Source organism: Macrotis lagotis, chromosome 8 (genome assembly GCF_037893015.1).
Source record: "Macrotis lagotis isolate mMagLag1 chromosome 8, bilby.v1.9.chrom.fasta, whole genome shotgun sequence".
Lineage (NCBI taxonomy): Eukaryota > Metazoa > Chordata > Mammalia > Peramelemorphia > Peramelidae > Macrotis > Macrotis lagotis.
Window position 1 is genome coordinate 169,585,370 of NC_133665.1, and position 18,839 is coordinate 169,604,208.

The 18,839-nt window shown below is 40.6% G+C and overlaps 1 protein-coding gene and 1 long non-coding RNA gene across 2 annotated transcripts in view; one reads left to right on the forward strand and one right to left on the reverse strand.

Annotated features, from left to right (window-relative positions):
- PRICKLE2 (prickle planar cell polarity protein 2) overlaps positions 1–15,563 on the forward strand; it is a 96,025-nt gene extending 80,462 nt beyond the window's left edge. Inside the window, 7 exon segments of the mRNA XM_074198819.1 lie at positions 14,492–14,673; positions 14,675–14,860; positions 14,862–14,882; positions 14,884–14,991; positions 14,993–15,095; positions 15,098–15,264; positions 15,266–15,563. Of these exon segments, the coding sequence (XP_074054920.1) occupies positions 14,492–14,673; positions 14,675–14,860; positions 14,862–14,882; positions 14,884–14,991; positions 14,993–15,095; positions 15,098–15,264; positions 15,266–15,370 (872 nt within the window). The 3' untranslated portion in view covers positions 15,371–15,563.
- LOC141496342 (uncharacterized) overlaps positions 1–18,839 on the reverse strand; it is a 205,107-nt gene that overhangs the window by 33,717 nt on the left and 152,551 nt on the right. The window lies entirely within an intron of this gene.

Here is an 18,839-nt window from a genome sequence, read left to right on the forward strand (position 1 = left end):
AGCAGAGCCCAGCATCACCAGCTGGCCCAGGATGTCGTGTTCATTGCTCTCACTCTTTTTCTCTGCCTTTCCGCAATAGAGAAAGGAAAGGACCCAAGAATCTGTGGTCCTACTTTCCAGTGGAATGGGTGAGGAAGGGATGGGATCCTCAAATCTGGAGGTTTTCAAGCCAAGGTCTCATAACCTCTTTCCAAAGAGGTTTCTTCATCTTCTTGAGCAAGTCACTACCTCATTGGTAAATTGAACTCCAAGGTCTCCTCCATCTTTAAAGTGGTAATCTTATGTAATCTTGGCCAAGTTGTTTAACATCCTTACAGATTCTTTGTAAAATGAGAAAAACTGGATGCCTACTGCTGCCATTGGTTATACCATTGAACTTTCACAGGCTCTATGGCCTGTGTTATTTGCTTAGAAAGAATCTAAACTATACCTTATTAAGGGTGAACTTCAATGGACTTCAGTTGTATCCTTGGATCATTCTTGATTAATTTTTCCCAATCAACTAATTAGTGACTCTTTATTTAGATCCCACCATGTGACAGGCACTATTTTAACATTAGGAATACAAAGATCAAAATCACCCTCCAGAAATTTATTTATATTTTACAGGACAGAAGTTCTTAATCTGGTATCTATGAAGGTTTTTGGTTTGGGGTTTTTAAGATTTGAATAACTGTATTCTAACATAATGAATATCACATATTCAAAAACAATAGAAGAAGGGTTCCATAGGTTTCACCAGACTGCCATATTCCTGATACTGAAAAATCAATATTATAAAACCCTATTCTATGTGGAGATGGATGAGCACGGAGTTGAGCTGTGGATTTGGTAGAAGCTTGGAGTCAAATTTCCAAGAGATAGGAATGCAAATGACATTTTTAAAGGCAGGATTTCCCAGGGATGGGGCCAAGGAGGACATGATTCATCTGGTAGCCTGTGGGTTCTGCAAGACAAGAACAAGATGGGGGAAAGAGGTATGGGGAGGGGGCTTCAGGTTATTGGCACAGAGAAGAAAGGCTGAATAGGAAGTTCTGGAGAGAGGGGGATGATGGATGATAAGAGCTGAGATTCACTGGCTGTAGGTGGGGTCTTGGGTGGATGCCAGAAGAGGATTTGGTGAAATTTGATCAGACACTGAAAGAAAAATTTTAATGGAAAACAGTAAGGAGCCTTTTGCTCCATAGACACTTGGGAGGAGTTCAGAGGCTGACCATTGGCTAGAGAATGTCTCTTTAAGCAGTGTCCTTTTTAGACTTGATCAGATGACCCTGGCTTCAATTCCCTTCCCTCTACCTATCAGCAGCTGTATCCACAAAGGACTTTGGGGGGGTTGGGGTTTTAAGGTAGGGCGTGGGTGGAATAGAAATGGGTTGGAAGCTAGTGCCAGAGCCTAGCACCTACAAGTTCTGCAAACACTTGCCCTGATTTGTCATACTCCCCTAATGGGCTCCAGATATTTTCAGTTGCAAAACAGCTGTGAATAACTTTGCACCTCTTCTACCTCAGAACAAGTTATGGGGAGGGTTTTGTTTTCTCTTTCAACACCTCAAATCATCAATAGAGTGATGCACTTTCTAATAGAGGGTATGAGGTTTAGGTTGAAAGGCAGAAAGAGAGTCTCAATTCTGAATCCCTTCTGAAGTGACCTAGAGATGGAAAGACCTGTGTTTGAATCCAGACTCCAATTCCTAGTCATTGTGTGACCTTGAAGAAATCACTTGCCTTTTCAATGCCTCAGACACTTCTCTAAGATTGAGAGCAGAAACCAAATTGCATACATAGGTTGAGGGAGTTTCCTTACCTTGCGTTCACTATATTAATAAAATCAATGATCTAGTCCAAAGTCCACTGTATTCTCACTACTAGTAATAGTGTTATTGGGACTAGATAGAGTACTGCTTGAAGGTAGGGGCTTGAATCAGATGACCTTGGAAAGTTAGCTTCCAGGTACAATTAAAGTTTATCTTTTAAATGGTAGGACAAGGAGGGGGGCTTAACTTAGGAGCCACTAGAGTCTATAGATAGATTTCAAAAGGACCAGAAGCTTAGAACTTTGAATCTTTTGTTAATGATTTTTTTCAACATAATTGGCTTCCTTTCATATTTGCTTTGTGTTTTTAAAACTATTAAGAGAGAAGTTCCATGGGCTTTTTGAAGGGTTCCATGACACAAAATAAGGTTAAGAACCCCCAATGTAAGGGAACTAGTCTCAGGATCATAGATTTAGACTAGAAAGAACTTAGAGATTAACTGATCCAACCCTTTAATCTTATAGTTGAGGAAACAGAGCCACGCAGATAGGACATGACTTACCTGACATTCACACAAGTAATATGAGACAGAATTTTAAGCTAGTTTCTCGGCTTTGCCTCTTACAAAGTCCCAGGACTTCTAAATGCACCTCAATGGCCATTTTAAAAAGCTTCATTCCCCTGTACATCTCCATTCCTCTTCCCCAGAAGGGGGGATATCCCCTCCACTAAGGAAAGGAAAGGAAACCAATGCACAGTGATGCTCCCTCAAATGTGCCTTCTGGATACTTTGTGGGCAAATCCATAGAAAGGAGCCTCCAATTCCCAGTCCAAGAACAAATGAGTCTTAGAGAACAGCAAATCTGATGTTGGTGAGTGTCTCTCCCCTTGATTGATTTTTGTTCATTTTGATTATGTAACTGTTCATTTTTCAGACTCTAAAACTCTAAGGTCATTCTGTAGTGGGGAAAAGAGCTTAATAAATATATTAGTGTGACTTCTGCTCTTCCCATTAGGGCTGTCTTTTTTTTTTTTTTGCTTCTTTCCCAGGAATAGGAATCACAAATAAAGGACTCAGCACACTCCATAATCCCGTACCTGTGCCTCCAAGAAATCATGGCAGCACAGTGGCCACACATTTATAAAAACCCACCTAGGCAGATGGGCTAAACCAGACTGAAGGTGACTGATGGGTCTCAAACCCATCATGAATTAGGGGGATATCTACCCCAAACATGTGAAGACTTTCTCCAGCAGAATGGGTGGATGAGAATAATTTATTCCAAAGGTCATCTACTCACTACATGCTAGGCTCTCCTTTTGTCTTGCCATTGGACTTCAACAACTCTGGAAGGGAGTGAGTCTGATGACTTTGTACAAGTCTACCTCACTTAAATCCAATTCATTGAAGACATCACTCCATATTTTCATTGGTACTCTTCAAAATAAGGGACAAACAACACATATAGTATAGAGGTATATAGAATATACATAGGTATAGAGAATATATATGATATGATATGTTAATATATAAAATATATAGGTATGTCTATTTACACCTATATAAAATAGACATACTATGTATACACCTATTTATGATATATGTAGATAGATTGATTGATAGATAGATAGATGTTTTGTATGTATTATGTAGAAATTGAGTAATCATGTGATGGAAGGTGCCAATAGCTGAGGGAATCAGGAAAGACTTCCATTTGTGTCAAACTCAAATATAAATGGATCCCTATGGCCACATATTGGCTTATTTATTTCCTTAAGCATTTCTCGATTACATTGGAGTTGGGTTCTGCAGCAAGTTACCTGCTAAACACTATCACCTCTGCTGTGGAAGGCAGCCTTGGAAATGAAACTAGAAAGAAAATAGGAAGTCTGCCTGGGAAAGAGTCAGAGCTAAGGGATGGAGAGGGAAAATGACTGACTATAAAAAAGTCAGTTTGGTATATGAGAAGAGGCCAATTGTTCTCTTCATGTTGGTTCACCCTTTGACCCATCTGGCCCAGTCCAACAGCACTGGGTAGTGCTCCCATCTCATTCAGGTTTACCTGTTCTGGGATCCTTTTTACCTATCCCTTATCCATTCTCAATCTCCCTCTCTGATAAGAATCTAACCATCTTATCCATACTGACGTGATCGTGAAAGTTGAATTTGAGGATGGGCAATCCTGCTCAGCCAGCATCTTAGTGAATTCAAACAGAGGGTGACCAATTTGGGGGTCAGGGAGGCCTTCCTGCATTCCTTCTCAAGTACTGCTCCACCCACACAGGAGATCAACTCTGCCAAGGAAAGAAACCTCAAAAGACCATTGTACAAGCAAAGCTTGGACTACCCAGGAATCAGAGACCAGTCATGGGAAAGGGGGGAGGGGAGTATCCTGGGGAACACCCACTCAATTCTAAGTACCTTCGTTTATGGGAAAAAAATCTCTGTCCCTTCCCCCTAGCTGCTAGTGTGTGCCCTCTCTTCCAAAGCAACTTTGAACAAAGCAAGATAGGTATTAATCTCTTGGTGACTGTTTTATGAATAAACAGGGAAGGGAATACTCTCCAGAATCAGAGTAGTAGATTGTTACCTTGGGAAGAACAATTAACTGAAGGCAGAAAACCTAAGTACTATTTCCGGGTCTGACATTAGCTTTGTGACCACAACTATATCACTTCATCACTGAGCATTTTCTTTCCTCTTCTGGGCAATGGACATCATCATCATCATTGTTATCAATAACTCCACTCCCACACTCAGAAACCTGCTATGAGGAAAGTGTTTTGTTCATCTTATAGCTCCACCACCACCACCATCCTCCTTCTCCTCCTCCTCCTCCTCATCATCATCATCATGGAATTGCTTGAAATTCACAGTAGTCTCAAATATGAAAGTTAATTCAAAAGCTGAGAATATTATTGCATCATTAAAAAGGCATAATCACTGAATGTGAATGATAGTGAAGAGCCTTGAAATCCATACCTAGGAAAGAACAGTTGACAGAATTGGGAATAATTAACCTGAAACAAGAAAGTTTAGGAGGCCAGTGGTGGCTGTCCATGATAGTATGTGGTAGAGGGCCTACACCTCTTCCATTTGGCTCCATAGGTGAGGACAATAAGTGGAGCCAGGAGTGAGGGGAGCTGCCAGGAAGATATAGACTCCAGGTTAGGTAAATGTTTCCTCATCATCAGAGTTCCAGTGGTGAATTGATGCCATCTGTTACGGGGGCGGGGTTCTCCCTTTGTTGGGGGTCTACAGGCAAAGACTAAATGTGAACCTATCAAGCATGTTATAGATGAGGTCCTTATACTTTCCACCATCTCCCCACCTACCACATATTCTGTGATCCCTGGTCCATTGATAGACACTCCATCCCCAGTCTGGACATTTTCAATGGTGGTCCCCCCAAGCCTAGAAGGCTCTCCCTCTTTACCTCCACCTCCTGACTTTCTTCAAGTCAGTCAACATTTATTAAGTACCAACTATGTTCTAAGGCTGGAAATAGGAAGAAGGAACTCACAAGTTCAAGCTAAAAATCCCACTGGAAGACTTTCTTGGTCCCCTACTCCAGTGACTTTCTTTCTTGATTTCCTCCAGTTTATCCTGTCTTGAGATGATTTGTAGTTGTTTGCACGCTGTCTCCCCCATTTAGACTGAGCATCAAGAATCTAGATTATCTTTTGTCTTGTCTCCAACACTTAACCAATGCCTGTTATTCAGCAAGTGTGTAATACAGGTTTGTTGACTGGCTTCTTGCATTTTACAAATCCTTTCTTTGTTCTGATAATTAGCCAGTTGTTTTAGAAACCTAAAAGCCAACAGGATTGACAGCTTGATGAATGGAGTATGAAAAAGCTATAGTTTTCTTTTGCCAATTTTAGTCCCCTTCCTTGATGCTGTGCTCTCATCACCCAGACAAACATGTTGTATGCAGTTGTGAAGACCAGAGTTTCATGTGTCATTTCCCAATGCCTCCAATTCAATGGCACATTTCCTGAGTGAATACCACTAAATAGCAATGCCCCTGTTGTTCTGGAAACCAAAATCAGTCATGGGCATTTCTTCAAAAGAGCTTATTTGTCATCTTAGCTGGACTTTTTATAACACACTCAGGGAGTTGGTGAAACTGCCCTTCTGCATAATGACAGAGGCAGTCACAGACTCATGGGGGTCAATTCAAGATTGGTGCATGGTTTTCACCATGGGGGAAAGGGGAAGCCAGACAAAAAGAAATTGTTCCAAGTCTGGTCTCTCTGGGGCAACAGGAACAGATGGCAGGTGTGAGACCAGGCTTATGGCTGGCTGCTCTTTTGGCACAAACTTGCTTAGTCACTGAGATGAGATGAAGGAAGGGATCTATGACAAGATAGCAGCTTATATATAAAGATAGATAGATATATAAAATGAAATATTTCCCAATTACATGTAATTTTTTTTATATTTTGAGTTCCAAATTCTTTCCCTCTCTTCCCTGTTTCATCCTGTGAGAAGGCAAGGATGTCAATCATACATGTGAGGATATGCAAAGTATATTTCCATATTATATGCAAAAGAAAACACACAATAGCCCCAAGAAAAATAAAGTTAAAAAAAGTAAGCTTCAATCTGTACACATAGTTCATCAGTTCTCTCTCTGGAGATGGATAGCACTTTTTATCACGTGTCCTTTGGTATCTTGGATCATTGTCTTGATTAGAGTAACCAAGTCTTTTCCATTTGATCATTGCTAGGAATATTGCTCTTCTATATACAGTGTTCTCCTGGTTCTGTTTACTTCATTTTGCATCAGTTCATATAAATCTTCCCAGGTTTTTTTTTTTCAGAAAGCATCTGTTTATCATTTCTTACAGCACAATAAGTATCCATCACAATATTATGCTGCAACTTGTTCAGTCTTTCTTATCTTAATTTACAATTCTTTGCTGCCACCACAAAAGAGCTGCTATAAATATTTTTGTACAAATAGTTCCTTTTTCTTTTTCTTTGACCTCTTTGGGATACAGGCATGGTAATGGTATTTCTGGGTCGAATGGTATACTAAGTGTCTGAGGTTGGATTTACGTTCCAGTCTTCCTGACTCCCAGCCCCATGAACTCTCCACTTTACTGCCTTCCTGAAAAATCTGGAGGAGTAGTTCAATAAGAAGTGCTAAGGGAAAACCATTCTCTGGCTTCCCAAGTGCCTTCCAGCTAGCCCAACAGAGTGAAACCCATTCATCCTTCAGTGAAAGGGTTGCCTAGATTGTGACTCTACACTGACTGACCAGCCTTCTCATAGAATGATTCTTATTTTGTCTTATAGTTGACACCTAAGATCTCAATCCTGCTATCACTTGAGTATCCAGTACACCAAAACTTTCTCTTCCTTGTGTATTGAACAGAAGTAATTAGTTACTCATTAATTGTAGCTGATCAATCACTCAGTAAACATCAACTGTATACCTGCTATAAAACGAATATTCAGGGAGCAGATCTATCCCCATGTATCCCAAGCATCAACATTGACCTCTATTTAAAAAAAATTCTGTTAACTTGAAAAGTGAATGAATTCCTTAGGAAAGGCTACATGGTGTGCTCAATAGGGAGCTGTCCTTGGAGCAGAGATCACTTGGATTTAAGCTCTACCAGAGACCCTGGAAAATCATTTAATATCTCCATGCTTTAGACCAGAGATATCAAATTTATGCCAGCAAAATTTCTGAGTGAATGTAATTGGGAAATGTTTAACAAAATAAATAAAAGTACAATCTAAGTAAGGTTAAATTGTTTTCAAATAGTTTCCAAAACTATTTGAGTTTGGCAGCATTACCTTGGGGTTCAACTCTCAGTTGCAAAGAAGGTACTATCTTGGCAGTAGCAAAGGGAGTTTCTTCCCCCAGGGGAACCTTATGCCAATTAAACCACATATACAGTATTTGAAGGAATATCATGTAGGGGAACTGCTAGCCTTCTATTTGGCCTCCAATGGCAGAATGAAAAAAAAAAATGAGTGGAAGGTAGCCCATGAGGCAGACTTTAAAAACTTTCCAATGATTAGAGCCATCCCAGAAGAAAGAATGGTTTTAGGAGGAAGTAGATTCCTCCTCCTTAGAAGTCTTCAAGCAGAATTTGGAGGGCCATTTGACAGGCTGATTCCTTTTGGGTATGGTCTGAACTTAATGGCTGTTGAGGTCCTTTCCAGATTTCAGATTCTGTGATTTTCAGTAACTTCTAAGGTCTTATCCATATCCATCTTACCCACCAGTGACCACCCCAGAAATGATTCACAGCATGTCACCTTGCATACACATGCTAGAAGGGTGTTTGAAATCTCACAAGTCCTGTTGCTAAGAAACATGCAGTGGTATGTAACCTCTGTCCTTCAGCTTGTTTTCTCTCTCCAGCTGTTACCAGTTGGACTGTTGTGCCTTCCTACCAGGATGGATCAATTGACTCATTTGAGAAAGGCACTCCAAGACCCCTGGCCCCAAACATCTGTACTTTGTAATTAGATTTTGATCCTCTGTAGCAAGCACTGGTCATTTTAAATACATAGGACATATCATATGACATTGAGGACCCTCTTCTCTGATTCATCTTGAAGGCTCCTATTTGATTTCAACTCTGCCACATCCAGTTTAACTGAAGAATATATAGGATAGAGGTAACAAAAATTAAAGAGCGTTTATCAGCATGAATTTATAGGAAGTCATGTTTTAAAGAGGCATGTATAAAAGATAAGGCCAAGTAATGGGGAGATGATACAGTTCTATAAAAACAAATTGTGCCCTCATTAGATGGTAATCTCCTTGAGGGCTGGGAAAGTATTTTTTTCTTTTTCTTTATAATTCCAGGGCTTCCAAGTAACTGGGACATAGAAAGTGATTAATCAAATACTACAGATAATGTAAAGGACTTTAAAAAAAATCTTTGTAGGGGAAAGAGGGGTGCAAGGAGGAATAGGAGTATTGCTCAGGACAAACATAATTATTGATGATGAGAAAGCTAAACTATTCAACTGTTATCTTGCTTCTGCTTTCTCTCCTAAGGAGAGTGATTTGGAAAATGGGAAAAATGAAATAAAAATGCTTAATAAAGCCTTGAAATAGAAGATAAGTGAGAAGATTATAAAAAGAACCCAGAGACCTTCCAGTTAACAGACCAGAAGTAATTACATCCTGGTACACTGGAAAAAAAACAAAAAAGAAAACCAGTAAGTGTGATGACCCAAACACTGTCAAGAGAATGGAAGAGGTACCTCAGTAATGGAGAAGGACAAATTCTTTGAAAGAGGTTGGAGACACCAAGGGCCAGAGAGTTTGACTTCTATTCCTTGAAAAATTAAATAACATTATCACAAGGAAGAAATCATCCTGAGCTTTTATTTAAAAAGGAAAACAGTAGTAACCATAAACCAATGTGACTTTATCAAGAATAGGTCATGCTGGATTATCTCCATTTCCTCCTTCATCAGGGTAACGAGCTTAACAGATCAGAGGAATGTCATAGACGTGGTTAGATTTGACATGAGCATTTGACAAAATCTAAACTTTTCTAATGAGTAAGATGGGAGAACTGTGTGATGGCCTAGAAAAGAGATAGTATTGTTGGAGTCAATGTCATTTTGAAAGAAACCCTAATTATAAATTTAACCCCATTTCTGTTCTTGACCCCTTCCTGTTTCATATTTTTACCAGTGATTTGAACAAATTCAACAAAGGCATACATGCTTATCAAATTTGCAAATGGAAGAAACCTAAGCCATTTAGCTAATTCGTTGGAGAGTAGCACAAGATGCAAGATTATTTCAAAAATGCCACAGATTAGATAAAATTAAGAAAAATATTCACAAATATAATTGTAAAGCCCTACACTGGGATTCCAAAAATCAATTTTACAAGTATAGGATGGGGACAAACACGACAATCAATTTAAATGAAAAAGAGCTGGGAGTCTCAAGGAATGAAAATCCAAGCTCCATACAAGACAGTGGTTTGTTGTGGGAGGGGAAAAAAAAGGAAGAAAGGAAAACATTAACCTTCTCCTAGACTACATTAGGGGAGACATAGTTTCCAGAACAAAGGAGCTGTTTTCTGCCTTTGTCAGACCACAACTAGAGCCCTGGATTTGGTTCTGGATGCCTTCTTTTAGGAAAAATGATCGTGATGGTCAGAGGGCTTGAGAGTGTGCCATCTGAAGATCAGTTGAAGGAACTGGGGGTATGTATCCTGAAGAAGAAAATCCCAAATTCCTTATTTAGTTTTCATCAGTCTAAATGACTGTCTCTAAAAGAGGAATGATATATAGTAGGTTTTCTTGAGTCCAAAGAGTAGAACTAGAAGCAGGGGCAAGAAGTTACAGGGGGATCGATTCAGATTCTGTGCAGGAATACATTTCCTATGGATTATAGTCTTGTAATATGATTGGATGCCTTAGGATATTTGTAAATGATATGGTAGATTGGATTCTTATTTGGTTACCATGTGGACCCAATGATATTGGCTGTCCCTTGAAACTCTTTAAGATTCAGTGATTTGGTGTAAATAAGTGGAGGTTTGGGGGAATTAGTCATGAATATGGACCAAACTCCAAATCCACATTTATAGTTCATTACACATAAGCAATACCTATTAGTTTTCAGGGTGTAGAGGAGAAAAATAAGAAATGTAAGGGATAAGTTAGGGATTGAACCTATGATTTCATAGTATAAGGAACTTCCAGGTGAGGAAATTCCCTCTCTTTGTAGGATAGGACTCTCTCTCTGCAACTGAAATATTAAAGTGACTTGCTCAGCGGTCTCACAGTCAGTATGCAGCAGAGAGCAGAACCTAAACCCAGAATTTTCTGGCTTTCAGGACAACTCTCTATCATGCCATACTTCCTCTAAGAAATGTAATTGCATATAAAATATATACCTCCAAATTAGGTTTGCCATTCTTTCTCCAGAATTAAGTGAATCTTTCCTGTTTCTAGTGAAAATAAGATAATCAACTATGTCTAACTTATTTCTAAAGATTTTATTTGTTGTTTTCCTTTGCATTTTTCTCTGATCTCTGTGGAATTTCCTATGGAAGGGACTTAAAGTTCAAGTCACAAGAGGGAGATCTTGTTAGGTTCAAAGTAGCACTAATGTAGAGAACTTCCGACTCATTTAACCGTAAGAGAGAAGAATCTTCTGACCCAAATGAGGTAGAGTGATGATGGTACAGAACATGGACATTGATGTTACCATGAGCTACCCTGACCTTTGTAGTAAAGATAAATAGAAGTCTGGAATACTGGCCACTGGTGAGCTGGTACCTTTTATAAGCTTTTTATCATTTGGAGAAAATAGAAAAAAAACAGGAAAGGCCTATGGACAAGCAATTTTCCACTCAAAGAGAGAAAGAAAAAAGTCCATGGTGTTTTACAATCCTTATTGTTGCCCAGGTTTCTCTTGCCAAAGTCTCCAAGTTGTTAGGGGAAAAAATACTGTTAGTTTCTTAGCTAGGGAACAGAATCTTTCAACTCAGATTGTGGTCCACATGTCTTTGGAAGGAGTAATGCTTATTATACTCATTGAGGAGTTGATTTGGGTGACATTTTGGCATCAGGTTATTTTATCCATGTAAGAAAGTTTTAGCTTGGAGACACTTTATGCCACAGATGGAGATCAACAAAACCAGTGAAGTTGACCTCTATTAATAACGCAATAAGGTGAGAATATATTATTTAAAAAAACTCTTAACTGCTTAAAGGTTAAGAGATTTCTCCTCACACATTGCTTGTTTGTCTCAGAGCTTCTTCCTGATTCCAAAGGCTGCTCTTTAGCCATTCTCCCATATTGAATTATTGTTTATTATATAGTGGTTTGTGATTTAATAGACCCATATCATTTTTTATTCTTAGTTATAAGGCATGAGAGGAAATATAGCAAGGAAGGAGGAGATGCATGGGGAAATAGGGGCAATGACTTGAGTTCCAATCTCACCTCTAGATGCTTATTATCTTTATGACCTTAGGTCAGGTCACTTAACCACTCTGAGCCTGTTTCTCTATGTCAATTGAAAAGGTTCAAGTAGAGTAGATTCTATGACTCCTTCTAGCTCTTTAGGATTGCAAGAGATCTTTTGTTTTTTAAGTCCATAATCCAGAGGGTATAGATACAAGGTAAAACAAAATGCAGCTGTGAGCAATTATCTGGTAAACTTGATTAGTGAATATGTGTTCGACTCCTTTGCTTCAAGTTTGGGAAGGAGAGTTGTCTGAGTAACTACATAAGCTCAGTTTCCCTCAGCCTCTCACTACTGTTGGAATGTTTCTCATTGGCTGATGGATCTCCTGCGATCTTGGAGTCATGAATATTGCTCATTTTCAGTATTTTTATGTCTGATTAGTAGGAAGCTCTAACAGTTTTGTGATGCTGCATTTTGGGGGCTAATTATGAGCCCTCATACTTTCATATTGGAACCATCCCAGATGGTGGCATCTTTATAAGGACTAGGAAGACACAACAAGATTGATGGGAGCGATGGTGGTTATTTTTGTTTCTTTCGATTGGGAAATGCAATTTGTTTGAATTTATAATTGATCATTTTCTGTATCAAACTTGCTAGGAATCAAGAAGGTGACTGCTTTCTTTTCCCAGTTTTATAGGTGGGGGGGAGGGGGGACTTGGGAATGATACTAATCCTAGCCACAGCCTTGGGGTTTTCCATGAGCCTGAGCCATTTTTAGAGTCTAGAGGCCAAATTTTCCCCTCACTTTTTTGTGTCCAACTCGAGTCAGACTTGTGCAAGAAACGAATCTAAATCTTTCAGGTTGCTCTGAATAGGAATGACATGAGTTATTTAAACTTCTAGCCACATCTCCCTCCCTCTCCCCCCCCGACCCCAGCTTCCCACATACATTTTGTTTACTGTTGAGAGTAATGGATGATAAACTCTGCAGTTTCAGAGAGGAGTGCAAGAGGTCGGTGCAGCCATACGCCTCTGATTTTCCTGCAGCAGATTTCCTTTTTTGGGGATGATCAAGGTTGTACTGAGGTCTTTCCTGTTATGTACTGGCAAGTAGAAAGGGAGCGAACAGCTCCCTAGTGACATGGTGCGGGACCACTGTTTTTTTCCCCCCAGCACCAGCCTGACTCCTCTGTTAAAGTATGTATTTGCTCCCCTGTTCATGCTTCACTTTGGGGGTCATGAAGACAGAATGTTTAGGAATTTATGATATTTGGAGGAGTTATTTATGCAGGCCCTAATTCTATTAGAGAATTCAGGTAAAAAGTCCTCCGAACATAAATGAATACCATCTGTATTACTGGGGCCTTGCCTGGATAACTTTCCTTGGTAAATGTGATTTGGGAGATTTTCATTTTTTTTCCCCTCCCAAAGTTCACCCATTCCTGCCGTTCATTTATCATCATATGTTATAACCTTCCATCTGAGCCTCAACATCAGAGCAGGCTCTGGAAATGATTAGACTGTTGCAAATCAACTTTGGGGATTTATTTCTTCCAACTTCACCTTCTCTCTGGCTGCTTATCTCTGATATACAACACCCCACTTGTCATGTATAAAAATCCTAGGATTTTGAAAAAGGATTGGGCTGAGGAGGGGTGTCATCTGGGTGTTGTGGTTAGTGCAGATCATAGTTTGGTTCCATGGAAAGAACTGAATCTGGAGTCACAGAATTATGGATTTAGACCCAGAAAGGGACCTTGAAGTTTCCCAATTCAGCCCCCATGTTTACTGTGACCCACGGGTCTGAATCAGAGTTTGATTCAGGTCCCCCTGACTCTGCATCCAGTCTTATACCACCCACTTGATGCTGCTGCTAAGTACCAATTCTGAATCTATGCTTAATTATCAACACGAATTTGGGGGACTCATTTCCTTACCTATAAAATGAGAGGGTTTCCATTACCTTTCAGCCTAGATCTGTCTTAGATTGCAGCACTTGACAAGCCTACCTTGCTTGTGTAGGTGGGGGCAAAGGTGGGTCTGTTTCAATTCAGGGCTTGGCTGAGAAGGAGCAGAATATTGTGCTTTATTGAAAAGGCAGAAATGGCCTTCATGCCTTTGAAGTGAGCTTACTGCTGCCTGCCTTGTCCTGCTTCTCTTTGGTGCCAATCTAAGAAATAACTTTCCATAGAAAGGAAATAGAAAATTATAAGGGCATCATCAGTTTCCTTCAGGGAGTCAGAGCAAGAGTGGTCACCAGAATGAATGGTAGAGCCATCCGTGCTGTGGTCTGCAGCAAGGGGTATACCATTAGGACCACTTAGTGGAGGAATAGCTGCTCCTGGTGTGGGGGTCTCTCCCTTTCAGGACACTCAGACCCCATTTAGCCTGGAAGCAGGGGCAGTCATTTGCTAAACGATTAAATGGCTTGAAAGAATAAATGTGAATTCAGAGGGCCTACTCTCCACCTAATGAGGGAGTTCTCCTCATGGGATCTACCACCCAGGGATAGAGGGATGGGCTGGAGGAGCTCTGAAATGATTAGTGAGCAGTGATTATACCAGCTGATTTGTGATGAGAGGTAGGGCAGAATCTTGGAAATCCTGCCAGGATAAGAGGAAGGAGACATATGAGTTTGACCCCCCCCCCATATTTCATATTTTTACATATTACATCAAGTGACTGAATCTCTCTTCTCAGTTTCCCCATGTGTAAAATGAGAATAAATCTTATTCCAGGTGATACTTTGTGATGTTATCACTCCACTATCATCCCATCTCTGCACATTAATTCATACAATCCTCTCTTCTTCCTTAGGCCTCTCAGCAGACGGTGGTGCCAAGCGACAGGAGCATCTTTCCCGATTTTCGATGCCTGATCTGAGCAAAAGACTCAGGATGAACGTCTCGGAGAAACTGAGCAACATGGGGACCCTCAATTCATCCATGCAGTTCCGAAGCGCAGAGTCGGTCCGCAGCCTCCTGTCTGCCCAGCAGTACCCAGGATATGGAGAGCAACCTGCACCAGCTGTCTACCCCCATCAGATACAGGGACCTACAGTCTCGAGGAAGGATGCACCAGAGCTTCGACCTCGATGGGGGCATCTCCAGCAGCAAGCTGCCAGGCCAGGATGGAGTCAGGATCCAGCCGATGAGCGAACGTACCCGCCGGCGGGCGAGCCCCCTGGGATGATGCCCGCCGCTTTCGCGCCCCACCGCTCCCGCCGCTCCCGGAGATCCCGTTCTGACAATGCCCTGCACCTGGCCAGTGAGAGGGAGGCCATCTGCCGGTTGAAAGAACGGCCCCCGCTGAGAGCCCCGGGAGGACTATGACCAGTTCATGCATCAGAGGAGCTACAGGGAGAGCATGGAGCAGGGGTCCCGCCGGGAACTGTATGGGCAGTGCCCACGGACTGTCTCCGACCTGCTCTGCAGAATGCCTTTGGGGAGCGCTGGGGACCCTACTTTGCCGAGTACGACTGGTGTTCCACCTGCTCCTCCTCTTCGGAATCCGACAATGAGGGCTATTTCCTGGGGGAACCGATCCCCCAACCGGCCCGTCTACGGTACGTCACCAGTGAAGAGCTTCTCCCATAAGTACAGCTCCTATGGAACCCCCAAATCCTCCACGTTGGGAGGCAGAGGACAGTTGCATAGCCGGAAAAGACAAAAGAGCAAAAACTGCATCATATCCTAATGTCCATCCTGCAGCGGGCAGGAGCTGAGAATGTAAATCCATACACTTGCACTGTTTTCGAATTTAAAGCGCTTTTACCTTGTTTGTCACTAAAGGCCCTGACAACCGAGATGGAGGCAAGGTTAGGGATTGGCTTCTAGAGATAGTCACGGTTCTTGGCATGGTGAATATTGTTTTTAATTTTTTTTTTTTGCACATCTCACTTTGGAAACACTCCGGACTGTCCCTTTCTTTGTCTGAGTGGTTGTGTTCCTTTCTCTCAGTTCTGTATTCAGTTATCACACTTTAGCAAATTATTTACTCCCCGCTTCTCTTACTCTCTCTCATTTTCCAGGACTCTTTTGTTTTCTCCAGTAAGTGATTTGTCAGCCAGTACCCAAGACTAAGTTATTTACATGTCCATTGTAAATGCAATGTAAATGAGAGTTCTGATAAAAAATATTTTTTGTATTTTGTAATATCAGAGGAATTTCTATATCGTAGGACTCAGTGGAAATTGCATGAACAGCCAGCATTGTTAAGTAGAATTCAGAGATGGTTTTCCTGCCATCGGGTTTTTTTCTTTCCCTTTTTAGATTTCTATATAAAATTTGTTATATATCAGTGAGACATTTTTTCAAAGAAGTATATACATATATTGTGTGTGCATATAGACACATACATAAATACAGTTTGACTCTCTGAGGCTGGAAAATTAAAAACAACATAGATACACAAAGCATCTAATGCTTCATTCCATCTAAAGGAGTCTACAGGGTTTATTTACTGAAGTCTGCTCACACCCTCAGTAGAAGTTGCTTTCTATCCAGCGGTAAGGGGTAGCCTTTTTTGAAAATTGAAATTGTAACTTTCACCAATTTGCGAAGCTAGCCAGTGTCAGTAAAGTCCAATGAGAAATGCCATCTCCATTGGGACATTGAGGTTGCTTCATATTGATCTATTCCTTGGGGATTTTTTTCAAGTGTCCCGTGGTTCCATTGTGTGGTGTCTGCATGGCCCTGTTCTGAGTGTGGTGCCGTTGTTTTCTGGATTATTTTATCTGCTTTCCTTGACCAAGGCAGAGGGAGGCCTGCCATCCTAGACAGACAACCTAATCGCCTTAAGGCAAATGAATTATAACTTTAGGAGCTCAAGTTAAAAAGGAAATTCTAGCAGATTGACTAGTTTGAGGTGATTTGTTCTTTCTGGGTTGTTCATCGAAGGGCAAGGTAAATTGTAAACAGGGATCAGGTCAAAGGGAGAAACTTGATGGAAGTTTGTGAAAACAGAAGAGGAGGCAAGTGTCAACTACCTGAGATTTTATTGGGAATAATCCATCCCTTGTCTCTCTCTGCTTTTGATGTAGAAATTTAAGGGTATCTTTCAGAAAAAGTGCCGGATTTAGGAAATCTTCAGTAGTCAAGGTATCTGGCTCACCTCTACAGGCCAAGATCACTGGGATTAGTAAAGAGTCTAGCTAATCCCATTGACTATAAAAGGAGAAATCACTGAGAAGGAAGATTTCCAACTGTAAGGTTGGAATCAAAAGGCAAGGAGTGTGCATTTACTTAAATAAGATATTTGGGCTTGTGTTGTCTACCTTAATGCTAGTTTTCCTGCTTTGATTCTATTTAAAAAAAAACAAAACCACGGAGAAGCACCTACATTGCTTCGACTCCTTTCTCATCCTTTATTGATTATGGCAGTTAAGATAATCTAACAGAGAATTGACATTTAGTGAGACCTACATTTAAACGTGTTTCACTTTGTATCTCATTGGTAACTGGCCTTGGTGGGGAGCACGTGATGATTTTCCAGTATAGTACATGCCTTTTCTTAGTATTTTTCTTTTTATTAAGAGGAAGTGATAAGCAGATTTTCAGATCCCATCCTAAGTGGAGTCTGAGGGAAGGAAGGCTTTAAAGGAAATATATATATATATATGGCACTCAATGCAGGATATATGAAAATAATTTGCTTTTCAGGTATAAATAGAACATTTGTCATTGTCACTGATTTAAAAAAAAAAAAGCAATGCAGATGTTGGTCGTGGCAGTTTCCCGCATGCTATGTTTCATATCTAAGCGCTTTGTTAATTATCTGAGCCTCTGGAGAATAAGTGTTACGTTTGTATTAATAAGTTTGTAAACTGCTTGGCAAACTGATAAGAAATAATCTGCAACCCCACTCTACCAAGTGGCAGGTTTCTGGTAGAAAAAACATGATGTATTTGAAGTTTTGATTTCATTGATGGGAATGAAAAGAAAATTTGAAAAGGAGAGAATTGAACAATTATAGAGCAGCTGAGAAGTTGTCTCCTATTTCCCCCATCCCCACAAAAGAATCTCTTTCTGTATCATTGATCCCTGACATCCCTTCAAAGTATTATTCTACTCTTCCCTTGCCAAAACAAGACTTTAATCACTTCAAGCCCCTTGAAGAAGGAAAAGAGACCTAGAACTGACATCTATTAATGACCTCAAAGGGACATGGCAAAAGAAGGAAGATGATATCCCATAATCCATTTATTCTCCCACATTCACCTTGCTTCAATTATTTTAGCTAACAGAAGTCCAAGTAATGATCAACTTGATCTATTCTGTGACCGTGGACAACATCCCCAACTTTAACAGACCATGTTCCCCCAGAATGCCCTTGATAAGGGTATCAAATGGGGAAATAAAGAAGAACTCATGTCCACTAGAAAAAACAAGACATGTTCTCCAAAAAGCCAGGGGAATCCCCAGTAGACTGTCATCACATATAAAGCCAGCCCACCATTAGTATTTAGCTCTCATATACTTTATTTCTCTAGGCAATTTCTCTTCATTCTTAAGTAGGTAGAGGAAGAGTTGGGATCCTTGGTTGAATGACTGCTCTGAAGGTCTGTAATTCCAACAATGTGGCAGTACTTCCAACAACGCAGTCTGAAGCACCTCTATAACTCAGTAGATGGTCTTTGAGAAAAGGAAGGAAGGAATATTTTCTCTCTTTTTTGAGAGAAGGTATGGCTGACACATTCAACATCCTTGAGATAGCCCTATGAAGAGTCCCTTCCCATTTAGCCTGCCAATTGCCCAGACAGCAGATGGATCTGGGCCATCCCTGCCTTCATACCCATGACATCCCCAACTTGATAGAACCTTTCAGAGTACACATTTCACTTATACATTTTTAAGAACCCAGAGTCACTTTCATGACAAAAAGATTGAGATAGGGCTTCTGTGAAGGTCAGACATCCACCACAGGATGTCTTAATATCGGTTAAAGGAATCCCTAACCCTAGATTCCTCAAAGATAGGTCTTTTTTATGTTCCATTGGATGGATGGATAGATTGCAGTTTGCATTATGGGAGGGAGTACACTTGTAACTAAGATCAAAGCCCCATTCGAAGATCTTGAGACAATGCCCCTGTTTTCCCCTCCCTCCCCCCACATATTGGTTTTGTTCATTCACATCTTAGTACTGATCTCTTCTGTCTTATACATA